Source organism: Grammomys surdaster, unplaced genomic scaffold (genome assembly GCF_004785775.1).
Source record: "Grammomys surdaster isolate TR1022 unplaced genomic scaffold, NIH_TR_1.0 127, whole genome shotgun sequence".
Lineage (NCBI taxonomy): Eukaryota > Metazoa > Chordata > Mammalia > Rodentia > Muridae > Grammomys > Grammomys surdaster.
Window position 1 is genome coordinate 5,506,065 of NW_021604585.1, and position 26,444 is coordinate 5,532,508.

Here is a 26,444-nt window from a genome sequence, read left to right on the forward strand (position 1 = left end):
ATGTGGTGGTGGTGCTGATGCTGATGTGGTGGTGGTGCTGATGCTGACGACGGTGACATAGTGATGATGATGGGGACTGGGGAGATGGCTCAGTTAACAAAGTACTTGATGTGCAAGAGGACCTGATTCAATCCCAGCACCCATGTCAAAAGCTAAGTATGGCGAGTGACATCCCACTGCTGTGAACATGGAGACAGCAGGGCTCACTGGCTGGTCACCCTAACCAAATCAGTAAGACTAGGCCAACGGAGAGACTCTGACCCAAAATATAAGTAAATAAAGAGCACAGTTCAAACGTCCCTGTTCATAGCCACACATACCCTCAAATATCTCAAAAATAGTAATCCTGGTCTTGGTGCCACGTGAGTATGACTTTCCTGGGAATTCACTGATTTTAGACTATTTAAGAACAGGGCAGTTTCAGCTATGGTATTTTTTCAATACTGGGAGGAAATAATGCAGAATACAAATATTCCATAGGAATATTGATAGGAAGGAAACTTGATAGGAAGGATTCCAAGGAAACTTGATAGGAAGATGTGTTTTCTATCTTGTGACACTCTAGGTCAGATTAAAAGTGAATAACAGATTTAATTAGTGTGCCCTGAGGTCTGATGGCCTAGTGAGACGCTGCAGACTCTACATGAATCCATTTCTATTGGAAGGTCAGCGACAAGGGGCAGTCTATAGCGATTCCTGAGATGATTCGAAAGCCCAACCCTCAAGTGTTAGACAATTAGAAACGCAGAGCATGAGAGAAGCCGTGACTCAGTTGGGCAATGAAGGTTGGCGCTAAACTGCCAAATTCCCGTGCAGCACGGGTAGGCTACATCATTTTCAGAAACCTTGAGTTTTTTCAGCTATTTGAAATGAACAGTAACAGTGACAACACAAGGTTTACAGAAGCACAGTGGCAGGGGTTGGTGGCTGTTGGGGAGAAAGAAGTCAGCACCTTGCTATCCTTTCTCCTTCTCCAGGGGCTGCGGCGTGACCTGAGGAAGACCAAGGAGGCCTTCCTTGAAAATTCTACCCTCTCGGATCAGCTGCCACAGCCCGCAGAGCGCAGCACCCCTGGGCTCCACTCTGGACAATGGCACTCCCTCCAGACAGCTGCGTATTTAGAAAAGATGCTGCTGGTGAAATCAAATGAATTTGAGGTTTGTCTTGCTTTTCTGTTGAGTGGTCTTTTGAATCCTCTGAAGCAGTTATACTGTTTGGATGGCACCACAGGGAAACTGTAGAGGGAAGTCACCCCAGACAGAGTCTTGCTTAATCACGTGGGCAAGGGCCCGCTCTTTAGTGACCATCTGTCCTGTATCTAGCATGGTAATTTGACAAGGAGCATGCTTCATACCCTGTTCAGATCTCGGTTATGCGGATTTAGAGTAATTGAGACACAGGTACGGCTGCTGGAAACACAGCCGTCTGTTGGACTCTTCATTCATCTCCCGAGTTGTAGTGTGCGAACTAAGAGAACAGAATGCCCCCTTCCTTCTCAGTGTGGAACTGGTCTACAAGACCGCAAGGCACAGGATGAAGTTCCAGAGCCTTTACAGAGATCTCTGAGGTGATGCTGAGCAGAAATAACTTAAGCTCTCAGCAGCCTGTAAGGTGCTTACTTCCCTCTTATGCACTCACGAAAGTTTCCTAATGAAAATGTCTCTTTATAGATGGTTCTGGCACACTTTAAGGATTTTGCCGACCGGCTGGCATATTCAAAAGATCGCATTATGCACGAGGAAGAAAATTTGAATAAACTTTACCATGAAGAGAAAGAAGAAGTTCCTGACTTGTTCCTGGTATTGGCAATGTGTCTTTCCTAAGGGCTTAGATTTTCCATGGGGCTAAAACATAAGCTAATTACTGCTGCGTGAATCTGCTCACAGCCTGCTATGAGTTCACTTCCGTTACGTCTGCATCCTGATCAACTCCCGAGCATAGTCGTTCTCGTCCCTTTTATCCCTGCTCTATCATACTAAGGTCTCAAACTGCAGAACATGGCGGGACTCTATTTTACTAATAAGTTATTAATATACCTATGTTATTAATATACAGGTACTGTCCATAGATGTTTTTATCTTGAGATCACTATGAACTAACTTCACTGAACCAAAATAGTCAAGGAATTATCTGTTGTAGTTAATTGTTTTTTTTTTTTTTCCTGGTTAGTTTAAAGATCAAATAGAAAATATTCAATTAAAATTGGGCATGTTTCCTTTCTAATTACCTTAGTAAGTTTCATATAAAATGAAGCGACTGAAGAATTCTGGATCCAGTAAGCTCCCAAAGATCAATATTTATGACCTCCATGAGGAGTCGGCAAATGATAGTAGCATGCTATCCAGATCCCAGACCACCGCTCAGTTTTGTAAACAAAATTTTATTTAAGCCCCGCCATCCTTCCGCTTCCACATTCCCCATGAGAGATGCTAGGCTATGAGGACAGGGCTGAAAGGTTGCTTTCCTGACAAGATGGCCCACAAAGCTAAAACCCTGATTGGCTGGCCATCTGCAGAAAAACGTTTTGTTGACCCCGCCCTAGGTTATGATGGCAGAGTTGGGGAGATAGTGGGTATTGTCAAAGGTGTTCACTTAACATACTGTTGACCTGATGCTGACCTAAAGGCTGTCCTGGGGGTAGTTTTTTTAAAATAAAGTTTTGATAAGTCTTTTCTCTTGTGATTTCACACTCGAGGAAAATATGAGTTGACTGGGTCAAATCTGGTTTAAGCACCGCACTTAGCTAGGATCATATTAAGGATGAGATTTCCGCCGGGCGGTGGTGGTGCACACCTTGAATCCCAGCACTTGGGAGGCAGAGGCAGATGGATTTCTGAGTTCGAGGCCAGCCTGGTCTACAGAGTGAGTTCTAGGACAGCCTGGGCTACACAGAGAAACCCTGTCTCGAAAAACCAAAAAAAAAAAAAAAAGGATGAGAGTTCCAGTTGATGTATAGGTATGCTGTATAGCCTGTTTAGGATCAAGCTATTGGCCGATTATATATTATATAGGGCTTGAAGGTCCGGATGTAGACTTTAAAAAGACCACAGCTCATCTCGGTCTTGCATAAAGACAAAATTTAATGTCCCTTCCTGCTTCTTGGTACTGCTCATGTATGCTACTTTCTCATGGCTATGACAAACTCTCTGGCAAAGGCAACTTGAGAAAGGGTTTGGAGACTGGCAAGATGGCTCTACAGCTGGAACCCACATAAACATGGAAGGAGGAGAGTACCAGTTCCATTAAAGTGTCCTCTGACCTCCACGTCGTGCATGCACACACGATAATAATAAGGGTTTTAAAAAGAAAGGGCTATTTTGATTCGTGGTTTTAGGGCCTACAGTCCATCATGGTAGGGAAGGCAACAGGGACGAAGTGTGAGGCAGCTTGACACATTGTAGCACAGTCAGGAAGCAGAGGCAACTCTTGCCATTCAGCTGGCTTGCTTCTCTCTCCTGATTCAGTCTATGCCTCCCAGCTTATAGGGAATACCTATAGGCTATGGAGCCAATTCAGTACCACTCACATTCAAGATGGGTCTTCCCTCCTCAGTTAAATCTCTGAAGACAACTTCACAGCGATTCCTGAGGATGTGACTCTTAGATGATGCTAAATCCTCTCAAAGTTGCCAGCTCAGAGGACCATCATCCCATATGTACATCCCATATGGTATGCCCAAATAGAAACACCATTGAGAAATCTAAGTTTAGGCCCAATTCTGACTAACTAGCTACTTGACTATATGTGAGTTGTACTACTTATTTGGGCCCTATTTCTACTCATCTTTAATGTAAGAAAGCCAATTCATCATCTAGACATTCTATATGTGTTTTTTTTTTTTCCTCACAGAACCATGTGCTGGCACTGACAGCCCAGTCACCTGACATTGAACGTTTGAATGAAGAGAGCCTCAGGCTCCCCCTCAGTGACATAACAATAAAAACATTACAAAATGTGAACCGGCAGTGGATCCGGGCTACGGCCACAGCACTGGACCACTACAGGTCAGAGCATCCTTTCTCTACTGCCGCTTCAGGGAAGGTGGAATTAAGATCATTATTATAAGGCTCAGTTTTGTTTTCAAATCTTTATAGCAAACTTCAGGGAAATGGGCTGAATGAAAAGTTCCTTCATTACTGTGAAAAGTGGATCCAAGTTCTGGAGAAGATACAAGAATCACTTGCAGTGGATGTCGCCCACAGCCTCCCTGCTCTCCTGGAGCAACAGAAAACCTATGAGGTAACCCTGTTCTCTGCACTCCTCAGCCACTTCCCCCGAGGCAGGGCACAGGGAAAGGAGACACTCAAGTGGAACACAGGGAGTGCCTGCCTACCTTAATTGTCATCAGTGATCAAAGGCACTTAGGAATAGCTACTACTGATAGGTTTGTTGTTTTTTCCAATATTATGTTCCTAGATGATATTAATATGATGGTCGAACATGTTTTGCAGTTGGCTTCCGATAACTTGAGAACTAATCATTTCACAGGTCCTCTGAGAGCCTTCCTAGGGAGCACAAGTTCCTGATTCCTGACAATGAAATCTATCAGCTGATAATTTTTATATTTTGGTTCATACACAGATATTAGAAGCAGAAGTCTCTATAAACCAGACAGTTGCTGATGCTTTCGTGGCTCAGTCCTTACAACTCCTGGACACAGCAGAACTAGAGAAGAGGTAAGCCCTGAGGGGGTCTGGAGAGAATGCACTTGGTGGGCAAGCCTTCCAAAGTGAGAGCCTTCGTGTGTGTTTATGGGGTAGCATTTGAGCCCATTGATACAATGAAATGAATTCTAAGCACTCAGGGTAATTGTCTCTTATCTATGCCTTTGTCTGGAGCCGTTGGGCTCTTCCAGCTCTTTGTAAGAGTCATCATAGGTTTTTCTGAACTACAGATCTTAGGGTTCATGCTAGGATCCATTCCTTCTCACTGACACCATGTAAACATTGACTACATCTGTGCCATGCAGTGTCACAGGGGGACTAGCCTTCTGCTTCTACCTTAGGACAGGGTTGTGCCTTATGGCCATAAACATGCTAATGATGCCTTTTCCTGTTGTAAGTGGATGAAGTTGGCAGCACAGAGGATTCTCAAAAGAGCCACCCCCACCCCCACCCCCACCCCGAGTATATTAACTACGTTTTGAGTGATTCTTCTGTGTTATCTCTTCTCTCCATTTTCTCCTGCATGAGGTTTTGTTATTTGAAAATATGATGTAAGGTGCTCTTATCCCAGGCATGAAGCTGTAGCATAGTCACAGAGGAGAAATGTCTCCCCGGGCATTCCCAGTGGAGTCTGTGGGGCAGCAGCATGCAGGCTAGCCTCAGGGAACCACTCCTGTAGCTCGTTGACATGGCCAGAATCCTGAGGTGGCCCAGTTGTTCAAACATTTCTGGTTGAACAGAACCAGTGTCCTGGTTGGTCCATTTACCTACCCTCCCCCTGCTCCCAATCCATAGCTGAGAAATACGAAGCCTGTATCTTCGTAGCCCTCAAGTGATACATGCAGGCCCATCCCAGGGTAATAAGCTATTTTGATTGCTCGTTATGATAAATATGACTTACCCAAAATAAAGGCCTTATTTCTCCCATGAGCAGTAATATCCACCTGTAAAGAACTAGCTGGACAGTTACAATACCGCTTACTCTTGGTTTCACCAGTTATACAAAGTACTTGGTCCAATAATTTGTAACATTACAAAGCACCTGCCCATGTATGGGTTTTTTCCCCATTTATCAGTTTCTAGATTTGCAAGAAGACCTGACATCATATATATTAAGACAGCTCAGCTCTTTTAAGGGAGTGCTCCCCAGGAGTGCTCACCCCCAGCACTGTGCCCCTCACTGAGTTTCAGGCAAACAGGGCTCAGGTTTCATGAAGCTGTTTGTTTCATGTATGTTGTGCATGCAAAGGTCCGTCCATCCTGGCCAGTTCCTTCTTCTGCATGTTTATGTTAAGAATCTCTCACCATGGTTTTTCCTTAGACCAGAATTTGTCTCAGACTTCTCAACACTGTCAGACCAATGGCAGAGGGCTGCCCGGGGTGTTCAGCAGAGGAAATGTGACATCGGTAGGCTGGTGACACAGTGGCGGTTCTTTACCACCTCTGTGGAGGACTTGCTCCGGTTCCTCACTGATACTGGCCACCTGCTGTCTGCAGTAAAGGAACAGCACTGTTACAGTCTTTGCCAAACCAGGCGCCTGATCCACGAACTGAAGGTACGTGTGCACGGGTTGGCCGTGAGAAGCACACGGGATGAGGGAGCTTCAGTGCAAGATGTTTGCTTGACTGACGTTTTATTTGAATTACTTGAATTTATTTTTATTATTTTTAATTACATGTATAAACATGTGCATGTGAGTGTGGGTACCCAAAACAGCCAGGGGTGTTAGGACCCCCCTGGAGCTGGAATTACAGGTGGTGGTGAGCCACCTGATATCTAAGTGCTAAGAACTGAATTCTGGCCCCCCCCCTGAGAGTTAATGTTTTCTGTCCTTACCCGAGTGTGTTCTATGCAGGGGGAGGCCAGCAAGGTATGACCACCCACAACCTGGTCCCTAGTCTTGTACAAGTGTAAAGCTTTGTCTTACTGAGAAATAGAGATACTCTCTCTAGAGTGTGAAAGAAGCATGCTATGCCAATGGATAGGAAGAAGAACGGGATAAGTCTGCGGTGATAGGACTACACCATTCAAACTCTGAGGGTACTGGTGAATGTATAAGGTACCCACAAGGTGTAGTGACAGACAGGAGAGCTACTTGCTCTTCAAGAGCAAACTCAGGCAACTAACTGCATCAGAAGGGTTTAGGGGCCGGCAAGATGGCTCAGAGAGTAAAGGCAATTGTTGCCCAGCCTGAAAACCTGAGTTCAATCTCTGGGACTCATATGATAGAAGAAAATAACTAACTCCCACAAGTTTTCTTCTGACGTCCAGATATGCACTGTGTAGCAGATGCACCCCACCCCGACATACATTCTATAAGTAAATCAACATATAAAAAATTAAAGGAAAGCTGCTTTGTGAGCATAGGATTACAGTAAATTATTGAATGCATTCCCTCAGAGGATCAATCTCCACTAGAGACACAGACAGTTGTCGTATCACTGCCTGAAATGCTCCGCTGGCCTGTCTCACTTACCCAGTCATCAGATATTGACCAAGCACCCTCTCTGTCCTGGTGTCTGTCCTCATCACAGTGTAAGGACTAGACTTTGCTCTCATCAACACATCTAGGAAATTAACTAAAGGGCTAATTGATTTAATCAATTAAAGAAAATGCCAGATTATAATCACCTAGTATATAGAATTAACAGAGGAGCTAGTAGCTACTTTAGATTTGGGTGGCCTCTGGGTTGGTGGCATTTTAACTGGGACCTGAAGGTGAGTAAGAAATGAACCAACCCCACAAAGATTTGGGATGTGGTTTGGATGTTACACATAAAGAGGAGAAAAAAAAAAGAGTCAGAGAAGATGCTAGGGTTTTGTTCAGAGCATCTTGCTAAATCATGCACCACTGACCAAGCCAGCGAAGAGCAGAGGATGCCAGGCCTCCTGTCTGAGGAGCTGTGTTGAGTGGAAGTCGGGCCTCTGTCTGAGGAGCTGTGTTGAGTGGAAGCCGGGCCCCCGTCTGAGGAGCTGTGTTGAGTGGAAGCCGGGCCTCTGTCTGAGGAGCTGTGTTGAGTGGAAGTCGGACCTCCGTCTGAGGAGCTGTGTTGAGTGGAAGTCGGGCCTCTGTCTGAGGAGCTGTGTTGAGTAGACACTGGGCCTCCATCTGAGGAGCTGTGTTGAGTGGCACACTGCTGCTTTGGGAAGTGTGAGTCAGTTAGAAGATTCCTCCTCACTTTTATGTTGGAGATAGCTTGTTTCAGTCTGCCTTAAGCTTTAAGTGTCATATTCAGGTCAGATGCATTCTTTGTTCCTGCATGTATTGATCATCATCATACAGTTTGACTGTATGCTTTGGGACTAGTGCCTTTTGATTTGTTTTCTTTCCTATTTTTTTTTCCTGTTTTTTGCTATACTATGCTTTACTCTTCTGAGTTACTCTGGTGATAACCTATGTAATTATTTCAGTTCAGAGATGCTAGTTGTTTTCTTTTTTTGTTGGTTTTTTTTTATTGTTTTTTTTTTTTTTTTTTGCTTTTCAAGACAGGGTTTCTAAGCCGGGCAGTGGTAGCACATGCCTTTAATCCCAGCACTTGGGAGGCAGAGGCAGGTGGATTTCTGAGTTAGAGGCCAGCCTGGTGAGTTCCAGGACAGCCAGGGCTACACAAAGAAACCCTGTCTCAAAAAACCAAAAAAAAAAAAAAAAAAAAAGACAGTTTATATATGATTATATAAATACATAGTATTCATATATAGTATATATATATATATATATATATATATATATGATCTGTATACATACATATACATACACATATGCACATGCTAGTGCTGCCCCCAGAGGCCAGAAAAGAGGGTCCTATCCCCTGGTACTAGAATTACAGACAGCTGTCATGAGAGTGCTGGGAATGAACTCAGGACCTCTGGAAGAGCAGTCAGAGCTATCTCTCCAGCCCCCCCCACCACCACCAAGCTTTTAATCTACTAAGAGTTTTATCTGTTACTGATCCTATGACCACCTCATCTGGAAGTAAAGACCTCCCCAGCACTGAACATTAACTTTCCATGTGAGTGGGTGTGTGCATGGGTACATGCACACACACATTCTGTATAGGTTTGCCTAGCTTATGTAGAATTAACCATTTAAGAGAAGGTCTGGGTGAAATCCACAATCACATTTTCATCAGACCAGAGTCAACACCCCCCCCCTTTTTTTTTTTTTTTTTTTTTACTTTTTAGAGCAAAGAGATCCACATTCAGAGGTGGCGAACAACCTATGAACTGGCCTTGGAAGCTGGGGAAAAGTTGCGGGACACACCCAACCCGGAAACTAGAGAATTCATCCACAGGCAAACCAGCAGGCTTCAGGACACCTGGAAGGACACTGAGCTCAGGCTGGGACAGATGATCAGCCGGCTTCAGACCACTGCAGAGGTGAGTGGGCGCCACTGCCATATTCTGCATGTGGCTTTTGTTGGCTCTGGGACAGGAGGAGTGGCTTTTTAAAAATCCTATATTCTGAGTTTTCTAATGAAAGTCAATTCCTACTAATATACAAGTCATGCCTGTTAGCACCATTTATAAAATAATAACTGCATGGGGAAACTGAGTATTGCAAACATAAACACTTGAGATGCTATGACAATACTTACTTTGGGTCAGTGGGATGGCTCAGTGGGTAAAGGCACTTGCTGCCAAGCCTGCAACCTGAGTTCAATCCCAGGAACCCACATAGTGGAAAGAGAGAACCAGCTCTTACAAAATGTCCTGTCATGTGCTATGGCATACCTATACCCACACAGCCAAGTGTACTAAATAAATAAGCAAATAATAACTGTTAAAGGCGAGGTTGTGAAAGATGAAACATTGAAATCCACTGGATGTTCAGTACATGAAACTGACGTTGCACTTCCGCTCTGCCTGGGGTATAACACATGAAAATAAGCACAGCATGCTGTGGGCCTCTGTCTCATCAGGGAACACATTTGACCACATATGCGAGTCTCTTGGGGAATTGCTCACTGTGTGGTTAAGAACTGAACTGGGTCATTAGTAGAATATTCTTGGTTTTGTTTTTGTTTTATTTTGTCCATGTTGTTCTCAAGGACTAAACTGTTTTTAAACTTACAACCCAAGAAACCCTTGGGTTTTCTTTTTTTTTTTAATTATTATTTATTTGTCTTATGTATATGGGTACACTGTCTTCAGACACACCAGAAGAGGGCATCAGATCCCATTACAGATGGTTGTGAGCACCATCTGGTTGCTGGGAATTGAACTCAGGAACTTTGGAAGAGCAGTTAGTGTTCTAAATAACTGAGCCATCTCTCCAGCCTGCTCTTGATTTTCAAATGCAGTTTTTATTTTTGTTTCACTTGTCAGAATACTAAGCTATGTTTGTTTTGATTCATTTCTATGCTTATTTCTGACATTCCTCTCGTCTGTTGTGTGCACCAAAAACAGATACCCAAACTACTCAGGGAAAGTCTTCTAAAGCAAGAGTAATTTGTGTGAGTTGGTCAGAGCACTGTGCTATAAACAAAGTATTGTGGGGCAAGTGGAACCGTGCCACCAGACAGAACTGGCAAGGTCGAAGCAGATTCAAAAACCCTGGTAAATCTCATAATTGAGAACAGTAGGTCTTAGAATCAGCTCCCAACCAGACTACCTGACCTGGAATACATGACCACAACAACCACTAAAAGGACCATGACAACCGGTCACTGTGGCATAAAAACCTAGAGTTCTCCACGGTAATAATGTATCTAGATAGGCCCCAAGTATTTGGCCAGTGAGCTTTCCTTCCTGGGCATCCCTTCCTGCAAAAGGTAGTTAAATCCCCAATTCACCCTGAGTAAGATGTATGCATTCACATCCACCATGAATAAGACAGTTTGGACAAGTAAGGACTGTCTCCTTCATCAGGGATCTCAGTCGGAAGGAGGGATGGCCTTCGTTGTAAAGAGCCTCCCCTAGGTCTCTCATAGAAGGTCCCTCTTCCAGACCCTCCATACATTGGCACTCACTCGGAGCTAAACTGGATTTTGCCCCAACCTCAGACTTGGGTTCTCAACTCCTCGTCTCTGAGTGCGCCAGAGTTTGAGAACCATAGCAGATTTCGCTGTTTCTTACCCGGAAGAACATGGACTGGGGCCCCTAGCCTATACTGCTTTCTGCCTTCCTTGAGCGACACTCCGGCAGTGCTCCAGTTCCCAGCAGCAAGGCAGACATGCAGCCTGTTACTCCTGCATTTTGTCCCCCAGCAGCGAGGCAGAAACACTGACTGACAGAGCACCTGAGTTTTCTTGTACAGACTATGTGAAATGCGGAAGCTAGCAGACACAGCTAAGCCTCAGCCCTGTGGCTGGAGCATGGCATAAGTGAGCACTAAGGTAGAAGAACTTGCACTCAGCAGGGTGCTTCTCTCTTTTCCTTTCCTAGCTGAGCTCCAGATAGTTGTTACTGTTAATATTTGAATCGGCAGCACCCGCTCTGGCTTGTTTACAGAGCTGCCATGTTCCCAACTAGCCTAGGCCTGAGACCATGAACAGCTGCAATGTATTCTCGATGCTGCTTGGCTCAGGCCCCGGCTCAGGTGGCCAGAGACACCGACCCTGCCACCCAGGAGATGCTGTCTCCACAAGGCTGGGCTTTGCCCAGACCATCCCGCCATCCACGAGATACCGGGTAGAAATAAGACTCTAATGTTTAAAGATTAACCAAAGGCTTTATAAGTTTGATAATGCTCAATTAACAAGATGCCCACACAATTGGAAGTGTTAACCAACTAACCTAGGTTAACTAACCTAGATATAAGTTGTTACCCAGGACTGCTCTCGGTACATGCGTAGTCATCCATGGCTCCTACATCTCTCCCTCCTTAGCTCCTCCTCTTCCTCCTCCTCTTCCTCTCCTTACTCCTCCTCTTCCCCTCCTTACTCCTCCCACCTTAGCTTTTCCCAACTTTTGGGAAAAATTTCCCACTACAGATAGTTGTTCAGGATCTTCCCTTAGGAAGGTTATAACCCTTGACTGGGGCCACCTTAATAATGCTTAGGGTCAGTACTAAAGACTAGAATGATCTATTACTGTATGTTTATATACTTTTAGTGAGTTCAGAAATAGAAATTTACCCTAGTGAATCAGATCTGAACACCACAAACACGAAAATCCAGGCACGTATTGGCTGGGTTACATACGGAAGAGAGATGCTTGTCTCTTACCTAAGTCTCTTAACTTCCCATCTGTGAGCTAACGGATATTCTCCAAGCCCCATGTTTTAAAATGTGTCGGTCAGTATTCTGTGTCTTAAGGTTCTACAACTGCAGTGACTTGGTAAAAGCTTGGAAACTCTTTGCAGGTGGAGGGAGGCGCTACAGTGTGAAGGGAACCAGACATTAGGAGAGGCCTGACTCTGCCACTGGGACACACACTTGAGGTGTAGATGTTGAAAGTCCATCTTCACGGTAGCCCTTCAGATGTGGATGTATACAAAACAGAATAGAGACATGGAGACAGGGACAGGAAAAAAGACCTCCCCAAACCAATCCATACCGGTAATTGACATGTACTGATGTCCCATGTGCCCCTTCAGGTCAGTCTGTAGGAGATGAGGAATTGTTTTCTGTGTGGCTCATCCAAACATGCTTAAAAGAAAGTGCGTGTGCATTAAATGAGCTGGCCTAGTGTGTAGTTTGGTCTGGAAAACCATGTACTCACCAAATTTAATACTGTTTCCAAATAGACCTGGGACCAGTGTAAAAAGAAAATCAAGAAGCTGAAAAAAAGGCTGCAAGTTCTCAAAGCACAAAGCAGAGATCCCCTTCCTGAACTTCACGAGGCTCTCCATGAAGAAAAGGAGCTGATTAAGGTATTGACATCCGAGCCAGCAGCCAGGATAATCACACAGCTGCCTTGTGGGTGCTTCGAACACTTGCCTGCCTCTCTGTTTTTTGTGATCAAGATAAGTGTTCTGGTCAGCTGGAAGATTTTCCCTGTCCTCTGTCTAACATCCTTCTGGTCTCCTAAGGGGTTAGAATCGATGCTCCGTATGCTTCTTATGTAAAGATGAGAAAGGGCTTTTACAAAGCGGTACATTGTAGGCTCTTGGGGTAGTTCTCCTCCATGTTCTCTTTCTGTTTCTTCTCTGAATGTAAGACCTGGAGTCTGAAATTTTTTTTGATTGAATGTGTGTGTGTGTGTGTCTGTGTGTGTGTGTGTGTGTGTGTGTGTGTGTGTGTGTGTGTGTGGTATGGAGGTCTGAGTGTGTGTGTGGTATGGAGGTCTTTGCCCGACACCTTGTTTGAGGCAGGATTTCTCTTGTTCCCATACTAAGTACTCCAGGCTAGCTGGCTGGTGAGCTTCTCTGGGATTCTCCTATCTCTGCACCCCATCTTGCCATATCACTGTTGGAGTGCTGGGATTACAGGGATGTGCCACCTGACTGGCATGTGGGTCCAGGGATCTGAACTCAGGTCATGAGGCTTCCGCAGTAAGCACTTTTACCCACCAAGCTGTATCTCTGACACTGAGATTACTAAAAATCAAAAACAAAAAACAAAACCTGTTTATTCTCTGACCAAATGACCTTGCCTTTGAAGTGACTTAAAAACTCACTTTGGAAACCCATAAGAGTTGAGTTCTTTTGATTAAGTATTAGGCTTACAAAAACCCTCTAAACACTGCTCTGCCTACTTAGCAGAGGGTCTTGAATCGAAGATCTTTGCAGAAGGTGGGATTGAGCTGTAGACAGGAGCTAGGCTCACTGAGCTCCAGATCAGGGACCCTCATGTAGATTTCTTATCCATCTGTTTGGTGGTTAAGAGACATTTTGAAAATCTTTTGCAATGATCTTTTAACTTTTTCTCTTCATTCAATGACTAGGGATTGAACTGGAAAAAAAAAGTAGAAAGAAAGGAATGGTCTTGTACTGGAATCTGTGTCAGTAAAGTAGGATCTTTCTTCCTGTGCACGTTTTCTCTTTGTCATAAAAATTCCCTCCTGTACTTTAAAGGCATTACAAACAGCATAAGGTTGGGCATTGAAGGTCATCCCTGTAATGAATCCTAGCACTTGGGAGGCAGAGGCAGGAAGATCAGAAGTCAGTGTCATCCTTGACTACAAAGCAAGTTCTAGGCCAGCCTAGGTCAGGCGAGACCCTCTGTCAGAATTAACTAGTTAATGAAAATTAACAACATGACCGAGGGCTAAGGCTATATACTTCAGTGGCAGAGTGCTCACTTAGCCTGTACAAAGAAGGCTCTACTTAGCTTCCTCCCCAGAAGCAACAAGGAAACAAAAACATGATAAATGGTTATCATAGTTATCATCCAGGTAAAGAAATGAACGTTTCAGATTCCCTGTGTACTTGCCTTTCCGAGTGGTCTCTGCAGCCCTGGCCCTGCTGTCCTTCATACACTTATTTACTGTTTTGATCCATAGTTCTCTTGTGCTCAGTAGAATGATAGAATCTCAGCCTTCTGCTTCCAAACTCAAGTCAGCCCCATACTGTATAGCATGGGATGATAACCACATTTCCCCGCATAATTCAGCAACGTTGATTCCTCTTGCTGCTTCCTTCTCACTGCTGTTAGTATGCACCATATGAATCCAGCCAGTACGTCCTTCTCTAGAAATTGATCTTGTTAGATACTGTTCAACCTTTGTTAGTCTGGAGTGTAAGGTAGTGTCTCTGTAGTTTGTCTGTTCTTCCATCAGATCAGCCCTCTTGGGAACTGCCTGTTGCTCTTTCCCTTGACTCTTGTGTTTGGCTTTTGTGGCCTCCATTTGAACAAGTTGCTTGTTTATTCTTAATATATTGTCTCTCTAAGTACATACTTATGAATGTCTTCTATCAGACAGTTTATTCTTCTTTTCTTTCTTTTTTTTTTTTAATGTCACTGGGTAAGCAACAGATTTGTAGAAGTTTTGTTTTGGGTTTTGGTTTATGGTTTTGTTTTGATGTGTGTGTGTGTGTGTGTGTGTGTGTGTGTGTGTGTGTGTGTGTGTACATGCATGTACCTGTGTTTGAGAAAGGATTTTGCTTTGTAACCCATGCTGGTATTATCAAACTCTTAATCTTTCTGCCTCTACCTTGGGAGCTGGTATTGACAAGTATTTACCATCATTACCCAGTGATTTTGTGTGGCTTTAATATAGGCAAATATGTGAATTTTTTTAATGCAACTGTGCCCTCTTTTTCTTAGAAAGTCTCTATCTGTAACTCATAGAATACACTTTCATATCTTCTCCTAGATGTTTCCACATCTCCTAGATGGTTAGTGTTTAAAAGCACTGCTTTTTAAATCCACATCTTAGTTTGTTCTGGAATTAATGTTTGCATGTGTTTTAAATGAAACCCCATTTTAAAATGTTATTCCTGTAGATAACCATGTAGCTTCTTGGAGCCTGCTTAATAGACCCATGCCAGATATCAAATTAACATATAAACAAGATTTGCTCCTCAGTTTTCTTTTCTCCTTTGTTGGCTTTAATATCAAACTGCTATTAGCAGGCATCACAGTCTTGGGAGGTGAAGTAGAAAGATCGGGGATTAAGGCCAGTGTCAGCTGCATACGAAGTTTAAGGCCAGACTAGGCTATATCTGTCAGACCCCCGACCCTCGGTCAGTGGTACTTACTTCAAGACACCAAGATGCACTGTGATGCAAAGGAAGAGGTTCATTTTCCATAGCATCTGGATCAACCTTCAGTTACTCCCTCAAGATGAGTGACTAGAAGGCGACCACAAATGGCTATTACAAGCAGTTTGTATACGTTTTAGGGACACAGGTTACATCAGCAAGGTTACAGCTCAAACATATTGGCTAAGTATATTGACCTTTAAATCTGTTCGTTAGCAAGCATGGGCAGATCATGGCGTGCATTTGAATCTGGGTCTTTCCAGAGGGTCAGGTGACTATCAGTCGTACATTCTGCAAATTGTTTACTCAAGAATGTTCCTGTGGGTGGAGAATGGAACTTGGGCTAGCCTTGACCCCAGGCAGGAGGGGAAAGCTCTGTGTGTGTGTGTGTGTGTGTGTGTGTGTGTGTGTGTGTGTGTGTGTTGCGGGGTGGGGAGGTGGAATGTAGGATTGGTAAAAGCCCTTAGGTCCTTCACATCAAGTTTAGATCAAGATGCCAATAACAAAGTGAGAGAATCCAGTGTTACTCTCCATTGAAATGCTGGGGTTTTCTTCCATTAAGTCCAGAAGCCTGAGCTGACTGTGAAGTGTCCCATTTATCAGTGAAAACAGTCATGGCAGAGATCCACAAATTCATCCAACCAGTGACCAGATTCCAAAACAGATCCCAAGTAACTGGAAGCCTATCTGGGACAGTGGATACCGTCCCAGAAGAGTGTGTGACCCGCCCAACCTGTCTGAGCCTTCCTTTTCTCAGAAAGCTACATCCCATTATAGGCAAGTGCATTGGGAATAACAGCACACAGACACACACACACACACACGATACACACTCTCACCATAAACACACAAGTTGAGCATCCCTACTTCAAGAATCCCCCAAACTCTGACATAGAAAGCACTTCTGGTCCCAAGCATTTCGAGTCAGATATGGTCGGCCTGACATGTAATGTCCCTAGTATAAGGCTTTCATAGATTCCTGACTAGCATAGTCTCTGTCTATATCAGTGGTTCTACATTTGTGGGTTGTGACCTCTTTGGGGGTTGTCTGACCCTTTCACAGATATTGCCTAAGACCATTGAAAAAACACAGAAATTTACATTACAACTCATAACAGTAGCAAAATTATAGTTATGAAGCAGCAAAGAAAATAATTTTGTGGCTATGGGTCTCCACAGCATAAGGAACTGTATTCAAAGGTCACGGCACTAGGAAGGTTGAGAACCACTGATCTTTATACTATTATGAAAATTGCTACAGTGGACATCTGAGACTTGTTGAAAGATTAATTCATTAGAACCGTTCTAATTTTAAAATAAGTTTCGAATAATATAGGCGCATGGTTCAAAATTCAGAATGTACCTAAGATATATATTAAAATTTTTCTCCTATTCATTCCTTACCACAGGAATTGACGTGGCTAATTTGTTGAATATTCTTCCCAAGATAAGATATTCTGTCCATATACAAGCACATGCACGTGTATTCATTTTTTGCTCCCTTTCTGTGCATGTATGTATATACATCCGTGTATGTGTGCATGCCCTGACATGCATGTGCATGTGGAAACCAGAGGTCAGTGTCGGGTGTTATCTTCAATTGCTCTCCACTGGATTTGCTTGAGACAGGAGCTCTCAATGAACCTGAAGCTCACTGATCTAGCTGGGCTTGCAGGGTGGCAGGCCCAGGGATCCTCCTGTCTTTACCTTCCTTGTGTTGGGAGGCTTGCACCACCATGCCTGGCTTTTTCACATGGGTGTTGAGGATCCAAGCGTTTACCAAGCACCTACCCATCCCCTTTAGTTCAACTGGTAGTGCAGAAAAACAGAACTTAACAATCTCACTATGAACTAATACCACAGGAAAAGGCTTATGCTGACCTGTTGCTGTAGGGAATCCAGCTAAAGCCTGGTCATATACTGCTATGTACAAACAACTCGAAGTTTTACATCATGCTTTATATGGGTAACTGGAATCTTACAGGTAATTTTGCAATCAGACCACTTATCAGACTAAAGATAAAGGAAATTTATCTGGCTGACTTATTCTCTTTTGCCATCACTTTCTAGCAAATCTGGGGCATTTTAACTTAAAGGCAGTAAGTAGCATTCTTTGGTTGTGTGGATGAATGGTTTTTCCAAGGGAAGGCACCCAGAGCCCATTGTGTGCTAGGAAGTACTCTGCCACTAAGATACACTCCCAGATCTGAGCATGTTTCTGGAATGTTTCTACAGAAGTGATCATAGGCTGTAGTTAGCTCACATACTAGACCTCCCTGTGTAGTATTTGATTCCTTTGTTTGTCTTTCTCTTAACACTTAAGAACATTTTAAAGCTCTTAGCCCTGTGTGGTTGTATAAAATCTCTAATCCCAGTTTAGGAAGCTGAGGCAGGACTACAAGTTGGAAACCAGCCTAAGCTACATAGCAAGTACCAGGCCATTCAGTACTGCATAGTAAGACCCTGTCATTTGGTCGGGCAGTGGTGGCACACGCCTTTAATCCCAGCACTTGGGTGGCAGAAGCAGGCAGATTTCTGAGTTCGAGAGTTCGAGGCTAGCCTGGTCTACAGAGTGAGTTCCAGGACAGCCAGGGCTACACAGAGAAACCCTGTCTCGAACCCTCCTCCCCCCAAAAAAAGACCCTGTCATTTGCCCAACTTGCATGAAGTCCTGAGTTCAGTCCCCATTACTGCAAAACCTTAGAGATAGATAACAACAAAAAAAAGTTATTGGTACAAACTGACAAACTGCTTTCCTTTCACTCATACATTTTGATATCTAATAATTCAGTATGCACTAGGCATGTGACAGGTGCCATGATAAAACACCATGGCACAAAGCAACTTGAGAAGAAAAGGGTGTATTTCAGAAGCAGTGTTGTCCTGGTCACTGCATTCTGTCAGTACAGTCTGTTGGAGAGATACATGCTAACCACATAGCTATGTTGTATGCATGTGTATGGGGTATGTATGTGTGTGTGTATGTGTGTTTACACGAGCGTTCGTGAATGCATTCATTGCAGAGACAAAAGAAGAGGAACAATGAGTCCATAAAGCAGGGGTCCCAGGCTGGGGAACTAGCTCCCTAAGCTTCGTGGTTGAATGCTTGGGATTAAAGGTGTATATGACTGTACCTGGCCATTTTTATGTAAACTTTGAAAGTTTCCTCTGGACCATTTTATGAAACACGGTGAGTTTAGCAAGTTAAGAAATCACATCACTCTTGCTTTTAGAACAATGAAAAAAATATCAGTGGGAATTAGTGCCTCATTACTGTAGCTGCTCTCTGAAGACTGATCTCTGGTGTAAATGATACAGTATCTTCTTTCAGATTTCATCTGAAGGGCGGGAACAGAGGCCTGGAAAATGAACCGTACATAAGGAACCCTAAATACAACTAAAACCTAATAGACTCTGGGGTCCCTTTCACTTCCCTCTGTAGTGAAAAAAAATTGTTTTTATTACTTGGTACATTTCACTGGATCTGAAAACTACTTCATTTTGAAAACTAATTGAAGCCGATATACATAGCTCAGTGGTATGGTCTTTGCATTGAATGTGAGGCCCTAGGTTCAATCTCCCACACATGAATAAATGAATGAATGAATGAATGAATGATAAATACAGGAAGCTATCTGCTAATTTAATCACTGCCAGTTATCAGCGAGCAATTTCCACTCCATTATATTCATTTATTTAGAAAATCAAAAATAACTCCTTCCAAACAAAACAAAAGCTGTCATTTAGTGATGGCCAGCCACAGTGTTAGTGGTATACCCAGGCCTTTTGAAAGTGAGAGGTCACGCTTTATATGACTTCTTAACATAGTTTCTGGGTCTTAATCCAGAAATGTGTGGACAGTTTGCTTTTCTTACATTACATATGGTGTGCCCTCTAAGAATGGTAAAGGGCCTGGATGGGTGTCCAACAGAATGACTTCATTAAACTCCAGCTACCTGAGGGAATGAGCTGAAAGAGAGCAAAGACTGTCCCCTTGAGAGAAAGGTGACTGGAGGCAGCCAGGCAGGGCTGCGGGAGCGGCTGTTTCTCATTCCGAAGGTCCCTCCCCTTCCCAGGCTCCCCTCCCCCAGAGTCTAATCAAAGGATTAGCCTACAGGTTTGGAAACAACAGCAGCTGGAGTTGAAGGCATTTTCCCCTTTCTCCTCGTCTTTAAATGCAGGAAGTAGAGAAGTCCCTGGCTAACTGTACGCACAACTTAAAAGAACTTCAAACTATGAAGGCTGACTTGAGCCAGCACATCCTGCCGGAGGACGTGACGGTTCTGAAGAAGCAGATCGAGCTTTTGCACAGACAATGGGAGGACCTCTGTCTGAGAGTAAGTCAGTCAGCTGCCTGTGGGGCTGGGGGAGGTTGATAGAAACATCCCAAGGCCAAAGGAAGGGGTCCTGACTTGGCTGAAGCAGGGGCCCTTTGGCTCTGGGACCCCTGAGCCTCTGCTGGTTCCTTTAGGAGGCAGCAGCTTTTTAATAGATTGACCTCTTTGTTTTAACAGAGTTCACTGTGCAACTTTGCACACTTCCTCTGAGTTGGTTTTGTTTGTTTGCTTGCTTGGTTGGTTTTGTTTTTTTAAGATCACCTTAAGCTGGGATGGAAGCAAGGGTCATGCTTGTGAGAACTATACTTCTTGGCTTGCTTAGAGAAGTACCACCAGTCTGCATGTTAGGAGAGATCTCTCTGACCCCCTGTGTATCGCTCCTCTGCTAAACACCGGAGCTCTGATGCCCAAGGCATGGAAGCAGTTATCTGAGAACCAGGCTTCCTGCCTTCAGATAGTTAGTCCTCAGAGCCGTTTACACTCTGAAGTGATTACAGCCTAATGACCTCAGCAGATCACTTGTACCGGATAAGAATGGAATTGTGTATAGCATCTTGAACAGTTCAAGTCTCTGAGACAGGATATCAAGGTGGAATTAAAGGGTTCAGTTAATCTTAAAGACCCTTGTTTTAAGGATATATAATTCTCAGGAAAAGTTAATTCCTTAATCTCATTATTTTTTTGTATTGATGAATTTTGACATCTGTAAATACCTGTGTTCTAAAGACACTTTTAATTAGATTTTGAAGTAAATAATATACTTTACAAAAACCTTGGTTCTTAGTAGTTACAATGTAATCTAAGTGTCTTTTAGATTGTTCTAAGTCCTGTTTTCTGTCAAAGAAAATACTCGGAATCCTGAAAAGTCTTGTGAGAGTTAGGGAGGACTCAAAGGGTACACCCAGATGGTCCCACTGTGGACTCAATCCTGGCACACAATACCAGGAGTTTTAAAAACGAAAATAAACAGATTTCTGGAGAAATGGGAGCAAAATGCTTGTTTTTCTAAGGATAGATTTTTCAGGCCTTTTAAATACATTTGGCTGGGCGGGACACAGGAGCATTTGGTATCTTGACCTCACTCTGGGACGAGCAGAAGTTCTTTTGTACAGGGTGAGAAAAAAAAAATCTCAGGAGAGTTCAGCCGCTTCATCCCCTTTCTATAGAGTGGAGTGCTAAACTCTGGAAGAACTCGTAGTTTCTCCATTTTACACTACCCCGTTTAAGATTTCAGTGATTTTTCAAAAACTGAGAATAGGTATACATTTAGAAAGGCTGGTTTGAATTATCTAGAATTAATTGCTAAACAGTAGCCCTCTGAGGAGGGAGGGAAGCCCCTTTCCTGACGTTAGCATAATAGAACACTGGGCATATGGGGGTCAGCCTGCTTGCTCCAGACCAATTTTTGGTGACATTTTCATAGTTTCCAGACAAAAACTACAGTGTGTAATGACAAAATAAATTAAATGAATTGTTTTGGAATTTGGTGTTTTTGTTTGTTATTTTGTTTTGTTTAAATACTCAAAAAAACCCCGTTTTTTACTACTTTTGAGGTTTCCGGTTCATTTGCATTACTAATGAATGACTGGGTGGTTTTGTTTTTTGTTGTTTTATTTTTAATCTTGTATCTGGATTTAAAGAAGTTAATCTTTAAAATAAGTAAGCAGGACATTGCCTTCTGGATATAAAGACTTGATGAGTTTCGGAAGGGACGAGCTTTGGGTCACAGAAGTTAGAAGATATCTCGGAGGGATCAGTAAATGTAAATATTGAAAGAACAAGAGAAAGACAAACGGAAGCTGAGCCATGACTGAGTCTGTATTCACCTTAACCTCTCTGGCTTAGGCTTGATGTCGGTCAATACAGAGCCAAAGCTGTCACTTTGTCCTTTGTCAGTTTTTATGGCCATCATCATGGGTGGAAAAAACTTTTGTTAATGCTAAGTCTGAGGTTTTAAGAAAAGGAAATAGGTTTTAGGGCTACTGACAAAAGTTAATGGCCTTGTGTTCGTTTGTTCGTGTGAAAGGTGTGACAAAAGTTAATGGTGAAAGGTGTGGGGGTGGAGCCTAGAGTGGGGGTGCTCTTGGGTTTGGAGAGCCAAGGGGTTTTCCTCCCCCCCCCCCAATCCTCAGCTGCCCAATCCATGTCATACCTAGGTGGCTATCCGCAAGCAGGAGATTGAAGACAGGCTCAATTCATGGATCGTGTTCAATGAAAAAAATAAAGAACTGTGTGCTTGGCTGGTCCAGATGGAAAACAAAGTTCTACAGACAGCGGATGTCAGCATTGAAGAAATGATTGAAAAGTTACAGAAGGTGAGTGGGGGTGGGGTGCCCTGTGGATGCAATGGCGGACGCCTATGGGCTTCTGCAGGGCTCCAGGGCCTACAGTGTCACTGGTGTTTCTAACGGCAGTGCACGTGTTTCAGGGGACTATTGACTTTTCCAAAGGAGGAGCTGGCAGAGATAGAAAGTGTGAGCCTGTCATAGATGGATACAGCACTGAGGCAGAGCTGCTTCCCCTTAGTCGGGAAGTCAGCCAGTGCTGGGATCTAGTGAGGGTTTAGTAGAACCTGAGTCAGAGAGGACGCCTGCAGCAACGAGGCTCACAGAGGTCAGTCGAGCATCGCTGTACAGTCACCCAAAACACCTCTCCAAAAACCCTGGGAAAACTGACCTCAGGCTGACTTCAGTCAGATCTGTCTAGCCTCAGCTCCACAATTGTGATGTGCAACTGAAGGGTTGTTCATTAAGGAAGAACCTGAGGGGGCTGGGATATAGCCCAGGCGCTAGAGTTCTTGCTCTGCATGCATAAAGCCCTGAGTTCAATCCTCGGCACTGCAAGGATAAGGAATAGGCAAATTCCTACAGCCAGGCATGGAAACACATGCCTACCCCAGCACTCAGGAGCTGAGACAGGAGCGCCGTGAGCTGCAGGCCTGGGCTACGGAGTCAGAGAACGTCATTACTGTATTAAACACTTCATAGTCACCCAGCTGGTATAGCCATTCCTTGAAGAACTGTATACTGACAAGTATACAGTTTTGTTTTGTTTTCCAATTAAAACTAATGTAGCCAGGGCTGGAGATGATTCAGTGGTTAAGAGCACTTGCTGTTCTTCCAAAGGACCCAGGTTGAATTCCCAGGACCCACATGGCAGCTCACAACTGTCTGTAACTCCTGTTCTAGGAGACCTGACACCCTCTCACATTGGAAAAACACCAATGTACCTAAAATTAAATAAATAAATAAGCTAACATAGGCAACATGGTAGTACACGCTTGCAATCCCATCACCAGGGTGCCTGAGGCAGGAGTATTGCCTGGAGTTTAGTATCAGCCTAGACAACAGTGTGAGACCCCATCTGAGAAAATAAAAACAAAACAGAAAGCTGCGTTAAGAGAGAACTGTGCCCTTGGCTGGAGATGGGCCGGCCTGGTGGTGATGGCTCTGGCCTTGTGCTTTGGTGCCCGTCAGGACTGTATGGAAGAAATCAGCTTGTTCACAGAAAACAAGCTCCAGCTGAAGCAGATGGGCGACCAGCTGATCAAGGCCAGCGGCAAGGCCAAGGCGGCCGAGATGGAGGAGAAGCTCAGCAAGATCAACGACCGCTGGCAGCATCTTTTCGACGTCATCGGATCAAGGTAAGGACTGGCTAGGATAATTTACCCCTAGAGATTTCCTCACAGAGCTGGTGAACTGAGTCTGGCCTTCCTGTGAGGTAACCTGGCAGGTGATAAGCATGCAGATTTGCAGTTGAGGGGAGACGAGGCGGAATTCTACTTTGAACAATAAATGGAAATGATATTTGAGCAAAAGTTGAAATGAATTAGGGATGTGTGTGTGTTGTTGTTGTTTGTTTGTTTGTTTGTTTTGTTTTTCGAGACAAGGTTTCTCCGTGTAGCCCTGGCTATCCTGGAACTCACTCTGTAGACCAGGCTGGCCTTGAACTCAGAAATCCACCTGCCTCTGCCTCCCAAGTGCTGGGACTAAAGGCGTGCACTACCACTTCCTGGCTTGTGTATGTTGTTTGTGATGCAAAGGATTAAACTCAGCCTCACATGCTAGACAGGTATTCTACCACCAAGTTACTGTTTGATTGCTGCTGCTGTTGTTATTGCTATTATTATTGTCGAGCATGGGGTCTGGCTAAGTTCCCCAGGCTGGCCTTGAACCAGTCTTCCATCCTCTGCCTCCCAAGTAGTGAGAGCTACAAGCACTTGGATTTGTTTTAAACAAGAGTTGGAAACTTAGTTCGAAAGAGACCCTAAAGGGGAGTTCTCCTTCAGAAACTGTCAACCCATGCTAGAATTAATGTGTCCCCCATGAAATTACGCCTGCCTATTCCTGCCTCACTCTGTGTAGTAACAGCTGGGAGCCCTTGACTATACCCACAACAGGGGTCCAGTGCCAAGTAAGAGTCCTTTGTAACCAGGTCCTTGATGGGTACCTGGTCTACTGGAGAATACAACTTTGGGTCAGGCCTACCTGGCTATTGCCAGGTAACTGTGGGGTGGAGCATACCTGGCTGTTGGCCAGGTAACTGTGGAGGTGGAGTTTAGACAGAATACTAACATTCCTCCATTTTGGTTTAATTAAAAAGAAAAATTAGAAAGAGGTAATGGCAAAGCAGGAATAGGGTTGTTGTGATATCTGGCTACTTCCTGCTGGCATTGGGGGTGACATGTCTCTAGGGAACCCAGAAGAATGGGTATGGGGGATGTTTGTCCAGTCTTAGGAGAGTTGGCTGTTTCCTGCTGTCCAGGGTCTATGGAGCCATCTAAGGATAGGCCAGAAGGAACAGGTCCAGTAGAAGCAGCTGTGTGTGTGACAGGAGATGAAGCATCTGGAGGTTGCTTCTCTGAAGCTGTTCTGGATGTGCCTGGACTTGACACGATGTAGGGAATAAGATTAAGTACATTTGGGAGAAAGAAAATTTTTTCTAAGATGTACATTTGAAACCCAGAGGGATCCCACCCTTTGTAATAGGTAGTAAGTGGGAGCTTTAGACAGATGTACTTATCTGGATCGCATCTATTTGGTCTGTCAGAGGTAGATCTGAGTGGGTTTCCTGTAGCTTATAAGTTTACAAAAGAGATAACAGCATGAGTTAACATGAGCAGTCTTTAAGATGAACCTTTGCTGGGTCGTATAGTGGAATGTTTTATTAGAGTTAGGCAAGTTTATAGGAACTCAGATAATATTAGGACAGTGGCATAGCAAGAAGAAAAAATATTAAGCATTTAATTGATGGCAACTGAGTTTAGGTAATGAGGTGACAGATAATATCTGTGAAAGCTTAGCTGTCAATGTAGTCAGAAGTCTGAGAAAGAGAAAACAGTATCTACCAGTTATATATTATTTTTAAAAATGACAGAGTCCACTAGCCAACAAGCATATCCTCAGGTGTGACCACAAAGCTCTGTTCTCCAGTGCAATTTTGTCCTAAAGAGAGCTAGGAATATTATCTCCCATCTAACAATGGTAACACCCAAAGTTTGTAGATGGTTTCCGCCAACACCCTCCCCCCCCCCCCCCACCCCACCCCACCCCTCCCCGACCACATGTTTTCCTATTGCAACCTGGTTTCCCGAGATGTCTGCTTTGGGATCATGATCACTCGTGTCACATTGTCTGCCAGTGCCAAGCACGCTTCACAGGACAGTGTGTTCAGGTGTGAACATGAATATTATCTGGAGTTTACAGGAGAGACGGTTAAGATTCGGAGATAAGAATAGAATGGTGTTGGTGACTAATGATGCGGCGTGTCCTTTACCTCACTGACCACTGGAAACCGTAAGTGAACCTGATTCAGTCAGCAGAGGCAATGGCCAGGTGGTGTGAGCGCGGCAGGAAGTAAGAGGAGCCGGTTACGTTAGTGGGAGTGCATGTCTGGCAGCGGTAGAGCCAAGCATATGCGGAGTCCAGATCCTGTCTTCTGAGGGTGGAGGCCATGAGAGACCTGCCACCCAGATGGCCTTGAGCGAAGGTTTGGAACTCCTGATGACCGCTGCAGGCAATGGGAGAGACCCTTTCTCATAAAAACAGGCATGACATGGACCAGGAGAAAAGGAGAAAAGCCGCCCAGAAAGAGACGAGCAGCCCCATTGGCTCACACATAAGAAATGACACTAGGAGAGATCGAGGCTTTGATTGTCACCCACAGACTTGGCCTCCTAGGTAAAGCCTGAGTCCATCATGGTCTCTTAGTGGTGACAAAGTTCCTGATGAAAGATCCCAGGGAACTGGCTGGAGGAAGAGCTGGGCTAAAGGCAGCTTCTCTCAATAAGCGTTTGAAAAGGAAACACACAGAAACTTAGGACAGAAGCTAGGCTTAAGTGTTGAGCCTTCCCCAGCTTTCCTTTTTATTCATTGTAAAAAGTTGACTATGTGATTTTTACTTTTCTAAGCCAGTTTTCAAGTCTTCCAGATGTGTCCAGCAGCAGATCCAAATCTGCTACACACCATTCACATACATGACAGGTGTCGCTCACTTGACTCAGGGTCAAGAAAAGCACAGAGAAGCCCGTTTGTGAACTAGTTTGTGAACTAGTATGGTTTTCATGGTGAAGTAGAAGCAGATTCTCCTGGTTATATCAAGGAAAGTGTGGTCCTTCCTCCATGCAGTCAGGGATTTATAAAATTATTCCCATGGTTGGACAGGCAGGGTGGCTCATGGGATAAAACACTTGTCATGTGAGCCTGATGATCTGAGCTTGAGCCCCAGAAGCCAACCAGAGGTAGAAGGACAGAATTGACACCACTAATTTGTCCTCTGATCTCTACATCAGTGATGTGGCATATGTGTGCGCTCTCTCTCTCTCTCTCTCTCTCTCTCTCTCTCTCTCTCTCTCTCTC

The 26,444-nt window shown here is 44.1% G+C and overlaps 1 protein-coding gene across 2 annotated transcripts in view; it reads left to right on the forward strand.

Annotated features, from left to right (window-relative positions):
- The window catches only part of LOC114640748 (nesprin-2-like), a 154,360-nt gene that overhangs the window by 91,575 nt on the left and 36,341 nt on the right, over positions 1 to 26,444 (forward strand). The window contains exons 40-50 of one of the 2 annotated variants that reach the window (XM_028789805.1): positions 978 to 1,157; positions 1,671 to 1,799; positions 3,850 to 4,004; positions 4,095 to 4,239; positions 4,582 to 4,676; positions 5,986 to 6,220; positions 8,848 to 9,042; positions 12,353 to 12,478; positions 19,432 to 19,587; positions 21,744 to 21,902; positions 23,064 to 23,230. In XM_028789805.1, the coding sequence (XP_028645638.1) occupies positions 978 to 1,157; positions 1,671 to 1,799; positions 3,850 to 4,004; positions 4,095 to 4,239; positions 4,582 to 4,676; positions 5,986 to 6,220; positions 8,848 to 9,042; positions 12,353 to 12,478; positions 19,432 to 19,587; positions 21,744 to 21,902; positions 23,064 to 23,230 (1,742 nt within the window). Of the gene's footprint in view, positions 1 to 977; positions 1,158 to 1,670; positions 1,800 to 3,555; positions 3,670 to 3,849; positions 4,005 to 4,094; positions 4,240 to 4,581; positions 4,677 to 5,985; positions 6,221 to 8,847; positions 9,043 to 12,352; positions 12,479 to 19,431; positions 19,588 to 21,743; positions 21,903 to 23,063; positions 23,231 to 26,444 lie in introns of those variants that run through there. The other variant, XM_028789814.1, reaches the window with a different exon arrangement.